General features: G+C 39.4%; 1 protein-coding gene across 19 annotated transcripts in view; it reads right to left on the reverse strand.

Annotated features, from left to right (window-relative positions):
- Nucleotides 1–25,648, reverse strand: part of ULK4 (unc-51 like kinase 4) — a 659,217-nt gene that overhangs the window by 410,911 nt on the left and 222,658 nt on the right. For all 19 annotated transcript variants that reach the window (XM_058288214.2, XM_058288209.2, XM_058288208.2 and 16 more), the window contains 3 exons: nt 5,483–5,616; nt 3,902–4,023; nt 3,683–3,739 (listed from right to left, as the gene is read on the reverse strand). In XM_058288214.2, the coding sequence (XP_058144197.1) occupies nt 3,683–3,739; nt 3,902–4,023; nt 5,483–5,616 (313 nt within the window). The remainder of the gene's footprint in view (nt 1–3,682; nt 3,740–3,901; nt 4,024–5,482; nt 5,617–25,648) is intronic.

Genomic DNA, 25,648 nt, shown 5'->3' on the forward strand with positions numbered 1-25,648 from the left:
TCTATGGAAGACAGTTCTGCAGTTCCTCAGGAAGCTAAATATAGACCTGCCATATGATCCAGCAATTCCTCTACTAGGAATAAATCCAGAAGAATTGAAAACTATGACACACAGACATGTGTACAGCAATGTTTTAGCAGCGTTATTCACAACTTCCAAAAGATGGAAACAACCCACATGTCTATAAAGCAATGAATGGATAAACAAATTGTAGTATATACATATGATGGAATACTATGCTGCTGTAAGAAGAAACAAAATTGGGACACATATGGTAACATGGATGAACCTTGAACACATTATGTTACATGAAATAAGCCAGACACAAAATGAAAAATATTGCATGGTCTCACTAATATGAACTAAATACAAAGAATAAGCATACAGACGTAAAACCTAGAGTATAGATTATTAGGAGATAAGAGGAGGACTGAGAAGAAGTACTGATATTTAATGTACATAGAAGTTTTTTTGTTTTTGTTTTTTTAATGTGAAAGGTATTTATTGATATAGAAAGTTCAACTACGAGGCTCTTTTGTTAAAGGATAATATCTAGGTAGAAATAATGACAGAGATAATTCTGCAAATGTATACACTCAGTGAACAAAGAGGTTACACCAGGTAGAACTTTAGGTAATTTTTATTTTCTGCTTTTGTTGATCTGAATTGTTAAAATTAGAATTCTACTCATTTAACTTGTATAAAAGTTTTTATTATCTAAAAATGCTAAAACCAAAAAGATTTTCTTTTTATACCAGAAATTCTTAACTGAGTGATAATTTATTCTGATACTATTTTTTTGTCTTTATTTTTTTAATATTACATTCAAAAAATATGAGGTCCCCATGTACCTCCCACCCTCCTCGCCCTGCTCCTCCCCTCCATAGCAACAATCTCATCCATCATCATGAGACATTCATTGCATTTGGTGAATACATCTCTGAGCACTGCTGCACATCATGGTCAAAGGTCCACATCATACAAGTTTTAATTAACTTGACTACATAAGTGTGGAAATGGATAGAGTTGATGGTACACATTATAGTGAATAGAACTAACACAGGTGGTTAATAAATGAAATTTTGGCTGAAAAGGGTAGTCTATGTCAATGTAAATGTCAATTGAAAGAGAGCTGGAGAATAATCTAGGGACTGAAAAACATAGTCAACCCAGAGGTGGATGAGAATGTGGTAAAAAGTACAATACAGTCAACCCAGAGGCGGATGAGAATTGCCATTAAAAGAACAAATCTTAAATTTGGTAAGAATGTGGAGAAGCATGGGAAAATACAATTAATGTAAACTGTGGACTATAGTTAACAGCAACATTGTAATATTTTTTATCAATACCAAAGATATACTGTGTTAATAATCAGGGGGACATAAACCATAATTGGTGGTAATAGTCTGATATTATCTCACAAACTGTAACAAATGTTCCACAACAATGTAGTGTGCTGGTGTAAGGGTGTTGTTGCAAATTCCACACATGTGCATGGTTGTTTTGTAACTTCACAACCTCTCTAATAAAAATATATTTAAAAATTAATAAAAATTAAAAAGACTTCTTTTAAAGCAAGACAAGTCTAGAGGTTTAAATATGCTAATCTGTACTGTAAGTTTCTAAAGGGTTGGAAGGTCCTAGAGGAGTTGACGGTGACTCATCTCAGAGAGCTTATGAATCAACTCTGAGGAGCACCATTGCATTCTCAACAGTTCACACTAACGTACAGGAGAACTGTGTGGCAACCAAGTCCAAGTCCTGAGGGTAGTCAGCAATCCCCTCCCTTTCCCAGTGCCTAAGGTCATCAACACCAAGTCTAATACAGGATGACATGCAGATCGGACAAGAAGAAAAGGAGAGAATTGTGGAAAGCAGTCATGATTTAAACTAGGAAAAGTACCTGAAGAGAGCTAAAAGAACTTCCTTTTATTTGCCTAAACTCTTTCCAGCTGCATGAGATTACAAAGGAAAAACTTGCCAAAGACTTTTTGTGAATACCTCATGATGATCTTTGAACCAGGCACACTGCCTTCTATTCCCTAACAGTGCTGAGGAGTTGAGAAGACCCGACCAAACACCCTCCTCTCCTAAAGAGCACGTCCACCCCTAGAAGGCCTCTGCGTGGCCTCCTGCCTGGTCTCTGAATGTGGCCCTGCCAGAAGCAATGAGCCCTCCTTAACACAGAAGGTATAATGCCTGAAAGTCCATAAAGACTTTTACGTGGAGGCACTCAGTGTTACCCTGAAAACCTAAAGGGTACTCAGAAAATGGAGGCAGAGAAAGGAAAGTGTCCCAAGAAAAAGGTTAGGAGGAGGACAAGTATATTTATCCCCAAATGCTGTGCCAAAACAATCCAAATTGGGCTGCAAAGGCCAAATTAATCTTTCCAGGTATTGATACGTCTATGCAACAGAATATAAATGCAGTTATAGCTTGGCAAGACTATACTCATCCCTATAGACGATACCCAATTTGTACTTAGAAGCAGATAACTGTAAATTAAAGAAAGTGGCAGATTAATTTCTAATAACTTGCAAATTAATGAATGCATTACCAAAACAATATACTTCATAGAATTCAGGATTCAAGGCACTAGAAAAATCAAGATCTGAAATCGAGCACAGAAGAACCCTGACTGCATTGTCTGAACACACGGTTTCCTAACAATCAACATTTGTACTTCAAAACATCACACCTCACCCTATAATGAACCTTCTGGAAGACCATACTCTCAGTTGTCAGTGTTAAACATTGTTCCATTCCAAACTAGCAATAAAATTGAGACATATACTTCAGTTTAAATAGAGACCTCTACGGCATTTTTAAAGTCCCAGTACAGTGCTTATTATTATTATCAGAGTAAGACTGGAGGGGCTGCATGAGAAATGTCTTATTTTCCCTTTGGTATAACTCACCATTTTATCAACTACATATTCTGTAACTATTCCAGGGAGGAGGAATCACAATTGGAATAAAAATATTATTTTTTGTGAGCAAAGATTGAAGCAAAAGGAAGTACAATGATTTGTTTTCCACAGCTATCCATATCACCAAAATTAAAGAAAAAGTTAAATTAAACTTAACTTAGAGATATGCCATCAGAAAAAGACACTGCATATGACTAGATAATGTAAGCCAAAATAATGATAGTAACATATCCTTAGAATTCCATTTTCACCTATTATTTATATATTTTTCACGTTTAATACCAAAATCTCTGAACATGGGAGCAGATGTGGCTCATGCAGCTGAGTGCCACTTCCCGCATGGGAGATCCCGGGTTCTGGGCCCCGTGTCTCCTAAAGCCCGCTCAGGGCAGCCAATGTGGCTCAGTGACTGAGTGCTGGCTTCCCACATATGAGGTCAGGGGTTTAATCCCAGGCCTGGGGCCTCAAAAATCAATCAATCAATCAATCAATCAATCTCTGAACATGTTTCCATGGACTTATTTACACTACTTGGGGCTGTCTCTGAACAAAATGTATTATCACAAGTGAATGTATTTTCCTCCAAATGTCTAATTTTATTACAGTCAATAGATTAAGAATATAAAAAGTTCACTTCCCTGGAGACAAATACCACTAAGATTTTTAAATTACCTCATTCTGACACCAGATTCGACAAACAGTAGAGACAGCAACATTTTTACTAGGAGCGCAAAAAATTCAGTGTTACTTACAAGAATAGTTCCGTAACTGAAAAGGAACTCCTCTGTTACAATCTTAGGTCGAAATACCTGTGTGATGAGAATTTCCACAGGTTAAATTCCAAAAGGCACGTATACTTTCAGTTTAAGAGAAAGGAAAGAGAAAAATGTTTTGACTGAGTGGGCTTTACTCAGCTCCAGTTTAAAAAAGGGATCCACATTTAGATTGTATTTTTCCCAGGAAAAAAGTACCTGAGAAGTGACAAGGTGAAGCACTATCGGCATCAGGGGGAGACACATCTTCAGCTGCTTCACTTGAACTGTTGATGGGTGTTTACGACCGGACACGTTGGCCAAGGCATTGAGAACGTCCCCTGCGAAGCACATCCACATGCGTGGCCATTAGGCCACAAGCCCCTGGGCACCACCTGACTCTAATGGAAGCTGAGGTCACCCATCTCTACATCAAAGGGTGGGGGTCTCTGGGCCTTTTATTCACACTGGAGTTCTCAGGCAGTTATGGCCTCTGCAGCTAGAATGTGAGCTTCTGCATCTACATTATCAACCACCTCTTCCTAGAAATTTAAGATATAATTTATAAACCATTATGGCAGAGTGGTAATTCTAGAAATGGTTTTTTCCTTTTCCTTTTCCCCCTGTATCTTCCAAACTTCGACCATGAATGTCTATTGCTTTTATAAATGGAAAAAGCTACTTAAAAATTATAAATGAACAGATATGGATCACAACCTTTTTTTAAAATTTAGAATATGGTGGAAATAAAAAGAGATCAAGTCCCTAAACTTCTCATTGGATGACTTTATTAGGAATAAAACTTGTGTTGTGGACATCAGAATCTTATTGTATCCTAAACCACAGTCTGATAATAAAAAACTCAACAACCAATGGACCAGATTTTGGAGATTAAAAAAAAAAAAAAGGTTACAATCCAAAATAAATTTTGAAATGCTCTACTTTCAGATCTTAACAGGAATAGAGAAAACAAAGTATTAACTCTCCCAAAGTACTAGAAAGGAGCAAAAGCTACTATTAAACAGCCATGTATATATTTTCTTTTGTTTTAATATGCCCAGTCTCTGAGTCTAAATATTTTACTATAATGCCTTGGATCAAATTTAACATCTTAAATATTTCTGGTTTATAGCTACATCTGCTGTAAAGAATGGAATCGGAATTTAAAGCACATATATACATTCCTTTGAGTCTTTTAGTTTCTGCAAATAATGAAATAAGGGATTTTTAAAACTGTAATAATCTTTAATAAATTTTTGTACTTAATAAAAAAACTGTAATAAACATCCTTTGCAAAATCACTATTTTTAAAGGTAATTTTTCCAAGCTAAAGAAAATTTTAAACTTTAATATCAAAATTCTCTAACATCAAATGTAATGCCTATGCATTTTTAAATTCTTTTTAACAATAAATAAAACTGTGTCTCTAACTTCAAAGGAAAATAATTTTCATCAGAATTAGGTAGGGAAATTTTGAGAAAAATCACCCAAAATAATAGTGGAAGGCCAACTATAAGCAATTAAAACACTTTCCTTTTGTTTATTTTCCAAAATTGCCAGTTTACCGATAACACCTGCAAAGAGTCTGTAGCCTGCTCTTTATCTTCAGCATAACTTTGATGGAAAATAATTTTAAAAACAGATAAGCAAAATTTAAGTCTTGTAGCTACAAGTCCAACAAAAAAATGTTATACACTTGCCTGTGTTAACAGACAAGTAAAGAGTAAAAACAGGTAATGCCTAAAAGTCAAGTCAAAGAAAGGTCAGGTGATGGGGCCTGAGGATAAGCCTCCATTTTACCCAGGATTCGCGGCACTTCCTGCCCAACATGGCAGACAAGGAGCTCCAGGCACCTGGCCAGGTATTCGCTGCTGCTCTGCTGTTCCTTGCCTGGGGCGGTCTTTCTGCTGTCCCTCTCGATGTACATCACCAGCCTACAGAGAGTAAAAGGGCAAAAGGTGACGTCTCAGGGCAAAACCCTCCAGGCATCTGTCCAAAAGTACTGCCAGGGCAAGTATTTCCAGAGGGTGCTGTCCCAATCATGTTGACAATTTTAGATCCAGGGTCACTTACCAAGCACGGTCAACATCTGCCTTAGAAAAATCTAAATACTTACACAGGAAGAAAATAAGGTTAACAGTGAATCTCTCTGCCAGTATATTACAAAACAATGCCCTTGTTTCATTTGCCTGTAGCCAATGAAAAGAAACAATATTCTCTAGACAACAGATGAAAGACAAGCACAAAAGAAGGCCCAGAGGTTCAAAAAGACAAAGTAGATACACAAGTTGATGGCACAAGATGACTTTTGTTGGTCATTAGTATTATACTTACTTGCAACCTCAGGCAATTCACAAGAAATCTAGTTCATTCAGTAAGTTGTACATAATGCAAAGAAATAAGTTTCATGCTAACATTGGGCTATACAGATAGCAGACACTAAACATCTGGATGTCACAATATCCCATCGCCCCTCTCTCATTTTTCGTTATCTTTGTTAGCAATTGGCATTTGTATGGCTCTAGATTCATTCATTTGCCTTTCTCTTTACTATTATTTGGAACCCTATTAATGAACACATGAAACCAAATAAAAGGCTCACAGTTCATATCAGCCAGTTAGCACCCTCTGTTCTAGTCACCGAGTACAGCCCTAGCCATGCTCTAGCAAACATATGATACTGGACAAAATACCAAAAGAATATTTATGAATTAGCAGAAATAAATTAACACCACTTGAAAATAATCCACAGCATGTTACTTACTGATAATGAGTAAAGCATAGAAGAGCAAGACCTACTATTTGATGACAAGCAGAACTGGAAGAACAAGACCTACTATTATGACCAGTAGAATTGGAAAGAGATGGGATGCAATGACTGGGACCACCTTGGTCAGCCAGCCAACCTGGAGCTCCTGGAGACTTTCGATACCACCCAAATCGCATCCACCACCACTGTGGCTGGGCACTTCCAAGAGAACAGCAGTGACTCCAGGAATCTTGTGGTTAATTGGCACCTGTTCCATAAGTCCAATTTAAGAAGCACCCATCTTCCCTTCCTGCTTCTCAAGATGGGTTGCCTGCCATCTCCCTGCCCAGCCTCACTGACTGCAGGACCACTTTTCTAAAACTAAAGATTACTTCATTTTATCGCATTGCCTCCACTATAAACATTTCAAACATTCAATCTGACCATCAGCACTCTTGTTCTTACTTGCTTGTTCAAATACTTCCATTGTAACTACATGACATTTTCTTCCAATCCACCAGACCTTTTCTTTTTCACTTCCTTTCTGATCCAGACTATATCCCATCATTTATCATCTGATTACACTCTTGGCTCTCTTTCTTTTCTTTGCACCCATCTAGCAAAATGAACTCAGGATGAGGAGGAAAATCTCCATTTTTTATGTCTGCAGGGAAGGCTACTCAAGTAATTCTTACACAGGGCAGATTTACTCGCTACAAAGACAATATCGAATGGTCAAGAACAGGTAATACCATATGGGAGGTCCGCGGTTAAAACCCCGGGCCTCCTTGACCCGTGTGGAGCTGGCCCATGCGCAGCGCTGATGCACGCAAGGAGTGCCGTGCCACGCAAGGGTGTCCCCCACGTGGGGGAGCCCCACGCGCAAGGAGTGCGCCCGTGAGGAAAGCCGCCCAGCGTGAAAAGAAAGTGCAGCCTGCCCAGGAATGGCGCCGCCCACACTTCCCGTGCCGCTGACGACAACAGAAGCGGACAAAGAAACAAGACGCAGCAAATAGACACCAAGAACAGACAACCAGGGGAGGGGGGGAAATTAAATAAATAAATCTTTAAAAAAAAAAAAAAAAAAAGAACAGGTAAAGCAACACAACTGTATTTCCTCAGTTAATTTATTCCCACAGTCTAAACTACTATTTCGAAATTCTCTTCTAACTGAGGCAGGATAGAATAGGGACCTAAGGAGGGCAGAAAACCTAATAAGTCATAGAAACACTACCTGGTAAGAGAAACAGAGGCAAAGGCCTACTGACTAGCATCAGCCTGCGAGTCACACAGGCAAGTCAGGAAGGGGCAACTTACGCACAGGCCCTGCAGCCTACGGCGCACACACACCCAAAGGCTGCAGTATCAGAAGGCAGCCAGCAAAGAGGCAAGGGATGAGAGAGCCACCACCATCACCCACCCACCCACCCAGCTTTCAGGTTACCTCATGCTTTATGAACTGTGATCAGAAGTTAATCACCACTGGACAACACACCCTGCAAAGGTCATGAACAGCAGCCAAAAGTCAATCACCCCTGGACAGGAATCCCTACATCCCTACAACCCTAAGCCCTTGCTTAACAGCATAGACCCTGGAGTCCCGTACCCTCAAATAAGAAGGGAACCCCAGGACAGAACTTGCATTTCTCTCCCTTGAGAATGTCCGCCCTCAACTCTGAGGGTGCACTTTGTTCTTCTGCTTTACCGCCCAATAAATTCTCTACTTGCTTAATGAGAATTTGTGGCTCATCCGTGAATTCTTTCTCATGATGAAGCCAAGAACCTAGACACCAACTCCAATAACTAACTGCCAACCTTCCATCCTCTTCTGAGACTCTGAGTGCTCTTGCCTCATGCTGTATAGAGAAAATAGGAAGCAACATACAGAAATCCCTCTTCTTTCCAACTCCCAATGGGCAACCTACTGACATCAGTTCCCAACCTAGCCTCCTTTCCTCCTTTCCCAACATGGAACTATCCCTCCTGTGTGTGCCATGGATCACATTTCCTTTCTTCCTCTCAGAACCTTTAAAACTGATGATTACTTATTTTCCCTTTAATATGTTCATTCTCTCCCATTTAATAAATAAGAAATTTTCATACCCATCTAGCAACTGCCCTTCTGCTGTTTTCCTCCCATTACCACTTAAGCCTCTTAAAAGAGAAATATGTATTTACTAGCTCCATTTTTCCTTTCACTTGTTCCTCATCCCATAGCCATCTGCTTTTCCTTCCAATCACTCTCTTGAAGATCACTCACAGGAACGGATATTGTCCTGCCTTCACCTATCTTGACAAATCAGCAGCATCCAATACGGCTGACACTTCTCCTCCTCCTCTGTTCTCTTGGCTGTTGTGATATTATACTTTTCCAGCTTTCTTCTCCAGTTTCTCTGGTTGCTCCTTCTCTGCGTAACTTGCTAGTTTGTGTGCCTAAATGCTCAAGTTTATTTGAGACTCAGTTGTAGGCCCACTAACTTCTCTTTCTATCCATTTGACTCAGGCTATCTCATTCCCACCACAATTTTAATTACCACCTGTATACATAGATGTCTTCCAACTACATATCTGCAACCCAAACATGACCTCTAAGCTACAGACCTATATCATCATCTGATGACTTGACATCTGTTTAGTTTCTCTCAAAGGAATTTCAAACTCCACATATCCAAAATAACATCATTTTTGTCCTATCAAACCTGGTTGTCTTCCAGTGTGTAGTCTTCCATGGAATGTCACTCTATCCCATTATGCTGACTAGAAACCTAGACATCATCTTTAACACTTCCCTGTCTTTTCATTCCCACACCAACTCAGTCACGGAATATTTCTTGAATCCTCCCACTTCTCCACACTCAATCAAGTGTTAGCTACCCTAATTCCTCTCCTGAGCTACAACAATCGCTTCCTAACAATGTTTCTACGTTATCATGCACCCTACATTCAAACTGATCCATCAAGTTGTTCTCCTGTTTAAAACCTTTTACTGGCATCTCATTGTACTCAATAGGGGAATTTTTTTAAAATATATTTTTATTTTTAAAAGATACTTAAATTACATAAAGTGTTACATAAAAAATATAAGGGATTCCCATACGCCCCACTCCCACATCTCCCACCCTTCCCCACATTAACAACTTCTTTCATTAGTGTGGTACATTCACTGCAATTGATGAATACATTTTGGAACACTGCCACTAAGTATAGATTATAGTTTACATTGTAGTTTACACTCTCTTCCACTCAATTCTGCAGGCTATGGCCATATATATAATAACCCATATCTGTCATTGCCATGTCACTCAGGACAATTCCAAGTCCTGAAATTGCCCCATATTACATTTCTTTGTCCCTCTCCGACTTTAGAACCTCCAGTGGCCACTGTCTCCACATCAATGATATAATTTCTTCCATTTCTAGAATCATAATAAGTCTATAGTAGAATACCAATAAGTCTACTCTAGCCCATATTTTATTTTCCAACCCAGAGGATTCTGGGATAGTGGTGCACATTCCACCTCTAATTGAGAGGGGTATTCAGTCCCACATGGCTGATGGATGGCAATCTCTTGCTTGCAGTAGACTCTTGGTTCCTTGGTGTGGTGGCTGTCTATTCTCACCTCCTTGTTAGTTGTCCTGTGAGTCCAATGAACTGGAGAGTAGGTGCTGCAACACTGCTGCTGAGACTCAGGGCCCACGTGCACATGAACAGCACGGAGATTCAAGTATCTTGGATGTACACCTACCAACTCCAGCACCAACTAAAGGTTCAAATAAAGGGGACAGAAGAGGCATGTGTAGAGAAGTCATATCTGAGTCCAACTCTGTCACACTAGGGAGCACAAACTTAAAGTAGGGCCCACTGACGAGGCACCAACCTCCAGAAATATATGTCATGACTGTAGGACCTGAGTTCTCCAGAGCCCTCAAGAGCCCCACTATTTGGGGTAATATCTACTTTGGCTGTCTATAAGATCCTGCTGAGACGTGCATAAGCATTACCTCTGGGAAGACCTCCTGACTCATTCTGAAGTCTCTTAAGCATATAAACTAATTTGTCTTTACCTTTTCCCCCTTTTATTCAAGGTCTTTTTCCAGTTGCATTGCTCATTGGTGTTTGGTAGTAATCCCTCGGTGCCAGGGAGGCTCATCCCCAGGAATCATGTCCCACACTGGGGGGAAGGTAGTGCATTTATATGCTGAGTTTGGCTCAGAGAGGGGCCACATTTGAGCAACAGGGAGACTCTCAGGAGGTAACCCTTAGGCACCTTACAATACTAGGTTACACTGCAACTTCAAGAACAAAGGCTCATAAAGACAGTCATAAACATCAAGGGCCCATCAATGGACACTAGTCATTGTCCCTATATTTGTGTGATTGTTGCTGTTTCATTAGAGAATGTGACAGAGCTCCCCAGGATGGAAATTCAGTATTCTTTCAGTTGTTGTGTGAATCTCTACCCACTGTGGCAATGCCCCATGAACCACTGAACATATTTATATACCCTATATGTATGCCCAGGTGAACTTCCTCCCATGTATCCCCTATCACTGACACCCCACACCAATAATCCTTCCCTGACATAGTTGTCACCCTTCTGTGATACAAAATTTCTTCAAAAATGAAGCCCAGAATATTGCCAAATACAATTATTAAGAAAATGAAATGATAGGTTTAAACATAAATAAAATACAGAACAATTTAGAAAAACAAACTAAAATAAAGTAAAAAAAATTTGGGCTATAAAAAAGTAATGAAAAATATTAAAAATATTTTTTGATGTTTTGCCTTTCATCACTGTAATATCTGTCATCCTGTATGTACAGTAGGATTTTCTTCCAGGGGCATTCTTATGACCAATAAAGACCTATAAGGTCTGGCCTCCCAATCACCTCTCCAGCTTTGACTTGCTTTCTCTCCTTCCAATCACACTGTCCTTCTTTCAATTCCCCGAACTCAATACCTTCTCCAGCAACAAGCTACTGCCTCTGCATGGATGATTCTTTTCTCCCCTCCGTGCCAACGAACTCTTGTACATCTTTATAATCCACTGCAGTTTTCACACTTACTTAAAATAAATCCCTCTATGATACTATCTCATTGCATAGAACACTTTAGGGTCCTTACATAACTGCAGTTTTAGAACATATTTTTTTTCCTTTGATAATGTTTGCTGCCCCCGTAGGCTTAAAAATACCTAAGGGCAAGACTGTATCTGTTGTGCTCACCACGGCATCTTTCCACTTCCTGGCTCAGTTCCTAATGCCAAATAAGTGCTCAATAAATATTAGCTGAATAAATAAATATTGCTGTTGAAACTTCCCTCAGGGTTTGCCAAGTTCTCTATAGCAATTCCTTGGCTTTTATTTTCCCCAAGGCCATCTCTTGTTTTGTTTTGTTTTTTTAAGATTTTTTATTTATTCCTCTCCCCTTAATCCCCACTCCCCCAGTTGTCTGTTCTCAGTGTCCATTCATTGTGTGTTCTTCTGTGACCACTTCTATCCTTATCAGTGGCATCGGGAATCTGTGTTTCTTTTTGTTGCGTCATCTTATTGTGTCAGCTCTCTGTGTGTGTGGCACCATTCTTGGGCAGGCTGCACTTTCTTTCACACTGGGTGACTCTCCTTATGGGGCGCACTCCTTGCGCTTGGGGCTCCCCTATGCGGGGGACACCCATGTGGCACGGCACTCCTTGTGCGCATCAGCACTACACATGGGCCAGCTCCACACGGGTCAAGGAGGTCCAGGGTTTGAACCGCGGACCTCCCATATGGTAGGCAGACGCCCTATCCATTGAGCCAAGTCCACTTCTCCCAAAGCCTTCTCTTAATTCTACTATTTTATGTGAGTTTGCTTGAAATTTCTACTGCTGGATTACATAAAAAGAAAAATTAGCATGGGAAAAATACCATGAGCAAAGTCTAAAGACTAACAAACTGGGGGAATATATTTCCAATTCATATTTCAAAGGCTAATACACACCCCAAATATCAATTAGAAAAATATTAACCCAAAAGATAAAATGAACAAGAATAGAAAAAGGTAGTAAAGAAATAATATAAATAGTTCATACAAAAAAGATGCTCGACTTTGTTCATAATAAGAAAAACACACATTAAAATGGCATAATTTTATTGCTCATATGGCCAAACACTAAATTTGAAAAATTGAGGATAGTAACACTGCAGTACATGGCTGGTAGGAATACAAGTTAGTACAAGTCCCATGGAGAGTAAGTTGGAAATATCTTCAAAATTATAAATATATTAATTCAACCTCTAGGAAGAGATTACTCTATAGATATGCTTCTTTACATGGACTATGACATGTTCATATTTTGCAGCTTATAACAAAAATATTGAGGGAAAAACAAGTATCCAGGAAAAAGGAACTAATTAAATATAGCACATTCTTACAATGCAGCTGTCAGAAAAAAAAAAGAGGATGCTCTCTATCTATATACTATAGAGAAACTATAAGATATTTTGTTAAATGAAACAAGCAAGGTGCAAAACTTATATGCTTTTTCTATGAAAAAGAAAAACAATCTAGTAATATATTCACACATGCTAGATGAAAAATATACTCCAGAAGGATAAATAAGCAACTAAAGATGATGTTTAATTTTGCATTGGCCCCGCGTCCCGCGCCCCCGGGGCCCGCGATGGCAGCGCCTCCCGCGCGGAGCCGTGATCCGGCTGGGTGGCCCGTGTCTGCGCGGGCCCCCACCCGGCGGTGCCGGGCGTCAGCGCCCGCGCGGGGCTGAGCGGATGGCCGCGCCCGGCGGGTGCTAGCGGGCATGGACGGCGTGCTGGCCGATCCGAGGGCGGCTACCTCCAAAAGCTCCGCGCGCGCTTCCCCAAGCAGCCCTTCACCGCGCAGGAGGAGCTGCACGGCTTCTGGGTGTCGGAGCAGGACTGCAGGCTGCGGGCCGAGCTGAGCTAGAAGGCCATCAGCACATGGCAGTCGAAGAATTTCTTTTTGGAACTTGAGCCTCCACCTGGGGCTGTGGAAGCTGTGAAGCAAATGGCCAACTTGGAGAACATCTTCACCAGGAAGAGATTCCATCTCAAGAAGCGACTTTCTGGGGAGCAGATGTGGCTCAAGCAATTGAGCGCCTGCTTCCCACATGGGAGATCCGGGGTTCAGTTCCCGGTGCCTCCTAGAAACAAGAAAACAATGAGCAAAACAAACAAACAAACAAAAAAACCAACTCAGGAGAGCTGACGTGGCTCAGTGGTTGACTGCTGGCTTCCTACATACAAGGTCCCAGGTTCAGTTCCCGGTCCTGGTACCTCAAATAAAAAAAAACAAAAAACCGCTCATCTGTAAGGAGCAACTCCTCACCCATCAAGTTTCATCATGAGATGGCAGCAATTCAGTCACCAGGTTCCACTTCTACTTCGGGTTCTCCGCGGGTCCCACCACATCTGCAGTTACTGCCTGCACTGAAGTCCTGAACCCATCAACCTCCATCCCTGAGGGCTGGAATCCACTTCTTTCAAACTCGTGTTAATGTTGATATTCTGACCTCCTCCCATGAATCATGAATGTTCTTAATGACATCTAGAAGGGTGAATCCTTTCCGGAAGGTTTTCAATGGACTTCGCCCAGATCCATCAGAGGAATCACTATCCATGGCAGCGCTAGCCTTAAAGAAATGTAGTTTTAAATATTAAGACTTGAAAATCAGAGTGACCTCTTAATCCATGGACTGCAGACTGGATGGTTGTTAGCAGGCCTGAAAACAACATTCATCTCGTGTACATCTCCATCTGAGCTCTTGGGTCATCAGGTGCATTGTCAATGAGCAGTCATATTTTGAAAGGAATCTTATCTGAGCAGTAAGTCTCAACTTTAATTGAGCAGTAGGCTTCACTTCAGTAAACCATGTTGTCAATAGATTTTTTAAAAATTGCATTAACTTAAACTTTGCAATTAACTTAAAACTGTGGCAATAGTGCATAGAGGTGGAAGGGAGAATTTTTTTCACTTTTTGAATATTTGTGAGAGTCCTATTCAAAACCTAAATTTAAATGTTTTTAGAATATTATGCAATATCAGTGGCCTTAAGAGCCAAAAAAGCTGTTTTTAATTACGAAACCTACTTGCGAGATTTTCTTTGTGAAATCTGCTTTCTTACAGTGTCAAGTATCAGGCTGAGTTTAAAAGAAGTAAACAGCAATACTACAGCAGTACCCAAACACATTAATATGTTCTGTGGTCCATGATGATTCCTAGATATTTTTCCTCCTGGTCTTAAGCAAGGTCAATCTTTTATCTTGATAATACTGGAACAAGAGAGACAACCAAATGCAGAAATAATTCCCAGACACAGCATTTTCTAACAGTATAGCCTTGAACAAATTTCTTAAATTATTAAAAGTCTTTTTAGTTTTCTAATTTAAAATAGAATAGAACGCCTGCCTTAGAATTGTTTTGAAGATTAAAGGAGATAATAGTCTGGGGCATTGACACATGGTAAATACTCAAGAAATGGTTGTTATCATCAAACTTGGGATACTATTTTCTTGAATGCAAAGATCTTAAGATCTTATAATTTCCAGGGAAGGCTAACTCTGCTTTTGATCTCACTCTGACTCTAATCACCAAAGTAAAAAATCCTGCCACCAGCTTCCCCTGCATTTTGGCATACTGCCTTAATTAAAATATGAGAAAGCATAACATTTTTCTACCGATGGTGGTATAGAAATGTATGCAACTAAAATGGTCCTACTATTTTTGATATAAGAAGAATGCAAACATTTCATTTTAGGAAATAAAATCACTCTCAGGCTACTTTGTTTTAAGTGAACAGCTGAAAGTACCACCATTTCTTTTACCCATTCTTCCACTACAAGACATTTCAGCTGCTGTGGGCCTTTTCCCTTAAAAGAATACCACATCTCTCTCCTGGTGCTCAGGTGTGGAGTGGAACCTCAAATATCCAATTTCACGACTTAGGAAACTGTTTTCCAAAGTGGTTGTCCCAATGACTCCCACCAGCAGCTTAGGAGTTCCTTCCAAGTTATAGCTCACCAATGTCTAGAGTATAAGGCTCCTTGAGGTCTACCCATCATGGGGTTTAAAATTATATCTTGTAGCCTTAATTTGCATTTTCATAATTTGTAAAGATAGTAAGAGTTTATTTCTTTGTTGTTCATATTTCCTCTCTTCTGAAAGGACCTCTTCAAGTCTTATGCTCATTGTTCTATTGGGTTATTCACCTTTCCTTCCTTGATGGTACAGAGATTTACATATTCTGGATAAGAGCCCACTGTCCATTATGTGTGTGGCAAATACCTTGACTCTATAGCTTAGCTTTGTACTCTCAATGTCTTTTGAGGAACAGAAGGTAATTTTAAAGTAGCCCAATATATCAATATTTTCCTTTATGATATTACTTTCTTATTTCCAGTTAAAGAAATCTCAATCTGCCCAAAGGCCATAAAGATATTTTCATGGGCTATCTACTGGAAGCTTTATTGTTTTACTTTTCACATTTAGATACACAATCTACCTGAATTCATTTTCCCGTACTGTGTAAATTTAGAGATAAAGTTTTATTTTACTCTACATAGTTATCCAATGATCTAGTACCAATTATTGCAAAAATCATCATTTCCCCCATAGTTTCCCCCTGTATCTCTTCTACTCTTTCATATGAATGAATCATGGAGATAAATGGAGGTAAATGAGGGTAAGGGGACAATAGATTAGGAAATGTGTTAGAAGCAGAGACAGACAAGTCCTAGAAATAATCCCATTAAGGGGAATGGCATGAAGAATGATGGTTCTTATGTATTTATTTGCAGTTTACTTGGATTACTGTTCAGGGTGTTGATCTTTTTAACTTGATTGCCTTGTAGAACACCAAGAAATATTATTTGCAGCTTTGCTGTAGAACAATTGTAAAGTGCTTATCAACACTACACTCAGACGTTCGTACATTTTATTTTCTTCATTGAACGTGAATTATTTTAGTAACAAATATTCCCTTGTCAGTAAAGTTAATTTATTCTACTGCAACCTGCAAAAACAACTTTGTAATATGAAGGCAATGGAGAGAGAACGAAGAAATGGAGCATCATTATAGAATTAATTTTACCTTGTTATGGATACCAGCAGTCTTATTTTCCCAGCAGAAATAATTGTTATTTTCTTATGCATTAACAGTCTGTACTAGCCCTTAAAAATTTAGTAGTTTCTACCATAACAAAAAGGTATTTCAAACTTTAGGAATTAAGTAACACATTAAGTTTCATAAGGAATAATTTAAATTTTAGAGAAAAGTTAATTTCTTATAGACAAGTGTGAATCTTCTTTTTTACTCTGTAAAGGTTGGAGGGATTTCTTTTGGATTTCCTGACTGACAAATGTAAACATTTCCATTTTCTCTGTTCTTAGATTGAGATATTATTACTTATAAGTAGGATATCCTAGAACAGGGAAAGAAGCCCATTTCTTTTAAACAAGTCAATTTTATTGGTACATATTAATAAAGTATACAATTCATCTAAAGGGTACTCTCAATAGTATTTGAGTATAATCACATAGTTGTGTGCTCATCTCTTCAATCATTAGTAGAGCATTTTCATTATCTCAACAACAACAACAGCAATAATAACAAGAAAATTCCTCACCTTTCAATCTGTTTCCCCTGCTATACACAGCTGCTATTTCTGGCTATTCTTTTTTTTTTTTTTTTTTTTTAATTTAATTGCACCCCCCTCCCCAGGTTGTCTGTTCTCTGTGTCTTTTTTGCTGCATCTTGTTTCTTTGTCTGCTTCTGTTGTCGTCAGCGGCACGGGAAGTGTGGGTGGCGCCATTCCTGGGCAGGCTGCACTTTCTTTCACGCTGGGCGGCTCTCCTTACGGGTGCACTCCTTGTGCATGGGGCTCCCCTACAGGGGACACGCCTGCATGGTGCGGCACTCCCTGCGTGCATCAGCACTGCGCATGGGTCAGCTCCACACAGGTCAAGGAGGCCCGGGGTTTGAACCGCGGACCTCCCATGTGGTAGACGGACGCCCTAACCACTGGGCCAAGTCCGTTTCCCTATTTCTGGCTATTCTTGCACAATTATTTATTAAGCAGTTTTATTGAGATATAATCACATACCATATGATCTATTCAAAGTATATAATCAATGGCTTTCAGTAGAATCACAATGTGGTATATTCATCATCTCAAAATTTTTAGAACAATTTCATTACTCCAAAAAGACCCCACACCCCTAAGCATCCCTTCCCTAGCCCTACATAACCACTAATCTAATTTCATCTTTATAAATTGATTTATATTTACATTTTATATAAATGGAATCATACAATATGTAGTACTATGTCTGGTCTCCTTCACTTAGTATACCTTTTTTATTTGATATTAAAATTTTGTAGTATTAACCTACATTTGTTCAGAGAAGCCCATTTGTGAGTCATCTCAATCCCTGAGTGGACTGAGGTGATCCAGGTTTATCACTACCCCTAGCTGCCTTCCAGAAGCAAATTTAAATCCTGTCTGGAGAAATATAACCCTAGACCTCAAAATATCACTCCAGTTTTTCGTATATAAAGTCTAACACTCAAGTGAAAGTAATCAGGCACATGAAGAGGTAAGATACAATTTTTTTTTAAAAAATCACGTCAAGCAATAAATATTCACAAGAAACTCAGACAATAGAATTTGCAGATACAGACTTTAAAATAACTGTGCTTAATATATTCAAGGAAACAGAAAGAGAATTTGTAGAGAGCTAAAACTATAAAAAGAACCAAAAGGATATTCTAGAACTAAAATAACAATAACTGAAAGAAAGAACTCAATGGATAGGGTTAAGAGCAAATTAGACGCAACTGAAGAGAGAATGTTCTGGAATTATCTAAGATGAAGTAGACTACAGGGGTGATAAAAGGAAGTGCGTTTCTCAACCCTGTGAACATTAAAAAAAAATAGAGTACCAGCAAACCTGGTGTAAAAGCCATGCTAATTAAAAAAGAGGATCTGAGGAAGACTGAAGGAAGGGGAGATTTTTTAAGCAGGGGAATAACTTGATGGAAAGGGCCATGTGAGAAACAACAATCTCCTAGTGACATGGAAAATGCGTGAGAGAAGAAGCCAGTCAGGGAATTAGGTATTACAAGTATGCAGGTAAAGAGGAGAAACCCAAAAGGAACAAAAGAGAACACAAGAGCTGACTGCCTGCAAAGGGTGTGGGTAGAAGACAATTTCAATGTCTATTACTGAGAGAAGGATGCCATTGAGAAGAATATGGAAAACTCCTTGGGAAAAGTCCAGAATATGGATTTTAGAGATGGAGAGTTCACACACCGTTATGGACTGACTCTTCACCCCACAATCAGATTCAAGTCCTAACCCCGTCCTGTGGATGGGAACCCATCTGTGGCACCTTCTACTGATACCACCAATGAAGAGGGACAATGTTTGGTGGGCCTTTTTTAATTTGAGAGGCATTTAAGTTGGCTAGTTAGCCAAAGTACCAGAAATGTGTTGGCTTTTATAAAGGGGGTTTATTTGGGGTAAAAGCTTACAGTTCCAAGGCTGTGAAAAGTCCAACTCAAGGCACCATAAGAGGTGTTTTCTCACCAAAGTGAACTGCCACATGCTGAGGCAAGATGGCCACCACCCTCTGCCTGGTCTCACCCCCCCCTCTGGGCTTCCTCTCTGTGGCTCAGCTGCTCTGCTTTCTTCCTAATTTCAGCTGCAAACTGGAATAGGGCTTCTCTCTTAGGGCTGCCTCTCTTCCCAAGTTCACGGGTAAGCTACAAGGCAAATAGCAGGGCTGGTCTCCTCTTGAGCTGCTCTGTGGGCCATCCTCTTGGGGCTCCATGTTAAGTAATCCTGTAGTTCTCTCTCTCCTGGCTTGTCTCTTAGGGCTTCTGTCATTGCAGCTCAGCTGTGGGCAAAACTGGAGGGTTTTTTTTCTCACATGGTAAAACTAGAGTCTTTTCTCTCACATGGCAGACTCAAATAAGCTGGCTTTCTTTTTACTCTTCTGTCTATGTGAATTCATTTATATCAGACCCAGCAAAGGGGGCAGAGACTCAACCAGAGTCACAAATCACTAATTTAGTCCAATAAAAAGTCCTACAGCAAAACAAGTGATCTAATCAAAGGTCCCTTGACTGAATTTAATGTAATCAAAGGGTATCACACCCAGAGGAATAGTTTATAATCTTTTTTTGGGGATTCATAATCTCAAACTGCCACAGGAAGGTGATACTTTGAACTCATTTGTAAACAGGAACTTTGAAGATGTTCCTAGTCAAGGGAAACCAAACCAAATCCAGATGGACCGTAAGTGAATAAGGCTGGATCCTTATAAGCAGAGGAAACCTGGACAGAGGTGACGAGAGAAGGAGAAAGATGGGGAGAGATGCAGCTTTGTGACAGTGACAGAAACTGAGTTATGGAAGCCAGCAGGCCACCACGAGAGCATTAATCCTGCAGATACCTTGATTTTTAACTTCTAGCCTCCACAACTGTGAGACAACAAATTCCTGTTTTTGAACCAACCAATTTGTAGTACTTAATTATAACAGACCTGGAAAACTAAGACACACTACTTGTTTAGACTAAATACTGGCTCCTCCTTGAAGATACCATCACTTCTCCCTCCCCCACAATCCTAGCCCCTGAGAAAATCTTGCACCCTTGATGTTCCACCAAGTTCAATGTGTCCATCAACAGACTACTCCATTGTCTCTTTCTATTGCAGATGTTCCATGCACAGCAAGCTACTGGAATAAAATACATACTGGACATCCTTCTCATCTGGATTCACACTGGATAACTTCACAGCCAGTTCCTTGCTGTGGCCATATGCTATTTCCAGAGAATCAAAACATCATACTTTTCTTTGTTTCCCTCCACTTGAAGCCCATTTTTAACTATCTATTGCACAATCTTTTACTTGTTTTCCCCTCTACCCAGGAACAAACCGTACTTTAAATATATGATGAATACTTTCTCTGTTCCTTCTCCCCACCAAAATCCTCAGCAAATTCATTATCTAATTCAAGATCTATGTTTGTCATTAAAGTTATTGTCTCTCAGCTTATGATGATCAAGTGATAGCGTTTTTGTCCAAATTCAAGGCACAATGGTCCAAGCATATCTAGGCACCTATTCTGTAATTATTTCTTCAGATCCTAAGTGTAAAATTGGAACAGACATAAACAGCAACTAGCCAAATCCACATATTGGCTCTCTGACCTATAAAGTAAAGCACATTAGGGTAAGAAAGGACAAGAGGAAGCTCCTGGAATGCCTGTTCTCTGCCAAGAGAGTAAATGAAAAGCAATTCAACATCCCTGGGAAAATCACAGAAATTAGTATTAGAAACAAAAACTTAAAAGATGCAAGGGTTCTGATATCTATTACATCTCCATTTACCGTGTCTATTTGGCCTGTGCAAAATCTTGAAATTGACTGTGGATTATCCAGAATGCAATCAGATTCTGATTCTAGTTGCAAGTGCCATTTAAGATGTGGTATCTCTTCTGTAGTAAATCATCACAGCCCCTGGTATTTTAGTTGCTACTGACCTGCTGACCTGTATCAGTTTGGAAGGACCATCAGATTGAATTTTATTTTTAAAAGTCGACAGCACACTTTTACTGCCTTGCCTTGGAGCTATGCCAACTCTCATTCTCTATGCCATAAAAAAGTCTGTAAAGAGTTTTATCATTTTGATCTCCCACCAAATATCGCACTTGCACACTATACTGATGGCATTAGGCTGATTGGACCTGAGCAGCAGTTAGCAGCAGGTACTTTAGATGTCTTAGTAAGACATATGAAAGATAGATAAACCCCATAAAAGTACAGGAGCCCACCACCTAATAAATCAGGGGCTCTTAACCTTTTTTGTTCCATGGACCCCTTTGCCAGTCAGGTGAAAACCAGGGAACACTTAGGAAGTCCACAATGTACTATGTATTATTTAATAAATATATCACACCTGTACCAACATGTCCCCACAAGAATAATGTTTTTTTGGTTTTCAATTCAAGCTCACAGACCCCTTAAGAATCCCTGACCTAAATGAAGTTTCCAGGTTCACTGATCTAGAGCATGTCAGAACATCCCTTCAAATCAAAGAGTGTGGCACCTTCTACTAACTTCTACCAAAGAACAGGCACAATGTTTGGCGGGCTTTTGGGGAAGGTAATGCAGACCATCCTTGAATGTGCCCCTGACTCAACTCATTTTCTGAAGAACCCAAAATGCTGTTAGTTTAGAATGGAGTCAGAGTGCATGAAAACTCTGCAGAAAATCCCAGCTGCAGTGTTAGCTGCTCTGCCACTTACAGATTATGGCCCAGCATACTAGGGACATGGTGAGTGTCTATGGCAAATAAATGAGGTTATGTAGCCTCAGAGACTTATCAACAAGGGAATCAATACGAATCTTTAGGATTTTAGAGAATACTCTTCTGAGCATTACTATTCCTCATTTGAGTATGAACTCCTGATAAGAGACTGAACACATCACTATATGACAAATGACCATGTGATCTGAATTACCTATTATAAATCTGACTAAGCACATGGGTTGGACATACACAGCAGTAAGCCCTCAACAAGTGGAAATGGCATATGACTTTGAGCTTGAGCAGGTCCAGAAAAGACTAGTAAGCTGCATGGGTAGGTGGCTCAGATTCTTTCAACACATACTTCTCATCATCGCCTCCTATCCCTTAATCCACATTAAGAATGATCCATGGGCTTCCAGTCAACCAAGATAGCAACATAAGATGCTCCAGATGCTGTTCCTCCACGGAAACTTTGAAAAACTAACAAAAACTGGCAGAAACATCTTAATCAGAGTTCTAGAAAACAGTTAAAGGGTCACAGTAACTGGGCAAGTGCCAAGCCAAGAAAACAAACCTTTAAAAACTGGTAGAAGCTCATGATGCTCTTGCTGCCCTCTCCAAATAACACCTCCCCCACCCACCCACCCCTGCCACCACAGTCAAGTGTGGAACCAGCCTGAGCTTCCGTTGTGGGTCCCTGGCCCAGCTCCAGGGGAAGCAGAGTAACCCTTATGCATATACATGCCTGAATGTCAGTGCCCATAGATCAGGTGGCAGCCTAAAAGACAGAATCAGGAAACTTTTCTCAGGCTCGACTTCCCAAAACTTGCCCGATAGGCAGCAGCAGTTTGCAGACAGCTAAAGCAGAATAATAAACAATTAAGTCAAAGTGGCCAGGGGCAAAGGATTACTTGCTTTATGACATATAACAGAGCATCCTGGAGGGTGAGAAAGTCTATTTCAAAGAGAGTAGAGGAGGTATTAGAAATCTTATAAATGGTGGAAATACTAAGGCAATGGGCAAATGCAAGTGTAGGACAAGACACAGTCTCAGAAAAGAATGAGTACTCTGCACTTTATATTTGCCCATACAAAGGAACAAGATAAAAATACAGAAACCATCAGAGACGAAAACAAGACTTTGGGCATATCAAAGACTTTAAAAAGATGATCCTCCATTTAATCAAGGAAATAAAGGTAATCACAGAGAGGTCGGGGAAAATGGTGAATGAACAATATGAGAATCTTAATAAGTAGATAGAAATTTTAAAAAGGAAACAAATAGAAGTATGTGTTTAAGACCACAATATCCAAAATGAAAAATTCCTTAGCATTTTTAAAGAGAGATTGGAACTAGTGGAAAAATGAATTAGTGAACTCAAAGATGAGACAAGCAAAATGATTCAGGCTGAGGAGCAGAAAGAAAAAAGAATGAAAACATGAGCAGACCCTAAGAAACCTGTAAGCATACCAATATACACATGATGGAGAAGAAAGAGAGGAAGGGGCAGAAAGAATATTCAAAGAAATAATGGCAGAAATCTTCGCAAATTTAACAAAAGAAATGAATATGCACATTGAAGAAGCCCAAAAAGCTCCAAAAAAGGTAAGCTCAAAGAGAACCATTCCCAGTCAAATGCCAAGGATAAGGAGAGAATTATGAAAGCTGTAAGAGAAAAGCAGTATGTTATATGTAAGTGAGTCCCAATAAGTTAAAGTGTCTAATTCTCATCAGAAACCATGGAGGCAAGAAGGCTGTGGGATAAAATACTTAAAATGCTGAAAGAAAACAACTGCCAACCAAGAATTTTATATCCAGCAAGACTTCCCTTCAAAAATGAGGAAGAGATTAAGAAACCCAAGATAAACAAAAGCTAAGGTAAGGGAGTTCATCACCACTAGACCTGCCCTACAAGCAATGCTAAAGAGTCTTCTTCAGAGTAAATGGAAAGGACACCAGACAGTGGATCAAAGTGGCACTAAGAAATAAAGACCTTCAGTAAAGGAAACCAAAAGAGTAATTAAAATGACAGTATTACTATTTATATTTTTTAGTATGTAACACCACTTTTTACTTCTTACATGTTCTAAAATGCAAATTCATTAAAAGTAATGCTAAATACATGGTTTGGGGCCTATAATATACGAAGATATAATGTGTAAAAAAGTACAAGAAAAAAGTAGGGGTACATAGGGATATAGAACAGTGTATGGGTATGCTATTGCAGTTAACTTATTATCAATGATATATAATTGTTATAGATTTAGGATGTTAAATTAGCCCCATAATAACCACAAAAGAAAATATATGAAAAAGATATACAGAAAGAAATGAGAAGGGGCTCAGAACTGTACAATACAAAAATATCAATAAATATGAAAATAGGCATGAACAGAAGAACTGAGGGACCAAAAAAAAGTATAAGACATACAAAGACCAAATATGATATGAAAATGGCAGAAGAAAATCCTACATTACCAGAGATTATTTTAAGTGTAAATGGATTAAACTCTCCAGTCAAAGGCAGAGATTGGCAGAAAGGATGTTTACAAGAAACTAACCTAAAATTCAAAGACACATTAGGTTGAAAGTGAAAGATGGAAAAAAATATATACCATGCAAATTATAACCAAAAGAGAAAGGAGATAGCTATGCTAGTATCATAAACTAGACTACATGTTAGGTCACAAAACAAGTCTCAATAAATTAAAATAGACTTTAAGTCAAAAACTGCTACTGATAAAGAGGTCAACTCAACAGGATGACATAACTATAAATATATATGTACCTAACAGCAGAGCCCAAGAATATATTTATCAAATAATGACTAATTTCAAGGGAGAAATAGACAGTTCTACATTAAGAGTTAAGGGACTTTAATATACCACTTTCATTAATGGATAGAACATCTAGACAAAAGAACAATAAGGAAATAAAAGATTTGAGTGATACTATAAGCCAACTTTACTTGACATATGCAATGCTTCACCCAACAACAGCATCTCTAGAGCACATAGATCATTCCCCAGAACTGACAATATGTTAGGTCACAAAACAAGTCTCAGTAATGATACAATAAACCAACTTAATCTAACGGACTTATATAATGCCTCATCCAACAGCAGCATCTCTAGGGCACATAGGGGGAAGGAGATTTGGCTCAACTGATAGAGCATCCACCTACCACATGGGAGGTCCAGGGTTCAAACCTAGGGCCTCCTGACCTGTGTGGTGAGCTGACCCACGCACAGCACTGATGTGCACAAGGAGTGCCATGCCACTCAGAGGTGTGCCCCACGTAGGGGAGCCCCACACACAAGGAGTGTGCCTCATAAGGAGAGCCGCCCATGAAAAAAGTGCAGCCTGCCCAGGATTGGCGCCGCACACACGGAGAGCTGACGCAGCAAGATGACACAACAAAAAGAGACACAGATTCCCAGTGCCGCTGACAAGAATACAAGCGGACACAGAAGAACAGTGAATGGACACTGAGAGCAGACAACCAGGGGGGGGGAGAGAAGGCAAGAGAAATAAATTTTAAAAAATAAATCTTTAAAAAAAAAAATAGAGCACACAGGTCATTGCCCAGAATAGACCATATGTTAGGTCACAAAACAAGTCTCAATAAATTAAAAAATATTGAAATCTTATAATGTATCTTCTCTGACCACAATGAAATGAAGCCAGAAATCAGTAACAGAGGAAGAAATGGAAAATTCACAAATATGTGGAAATTAAACAATGTACTCTTAAACACTAATAAGTCAAAAAAGCAACCAAATGGGAAATCAGAAAATATCTTGAGGCAAATGAAAACAAAAACACAACATACCAGAACTTATGGAGTGCAGCAAAGAGAAATTTGTAACTCTAAATGTT

The sequence above is a fragment of the Dasypus novemcinctus genome, chromosome 26 (genome assembly GCF_030445035.2).
Source record: "Dasypus novemcinctus isolate mDasNov1 chromosome 26, mDasNov1.1.hap2, whole genome shotgun sequence".
Lineage (NCBI taxonomy): Eukaryota > Metazoa > Chordata > Mammalia > Cingulata > Dasypodidae > Dasypus > Dasypus novemcinctus.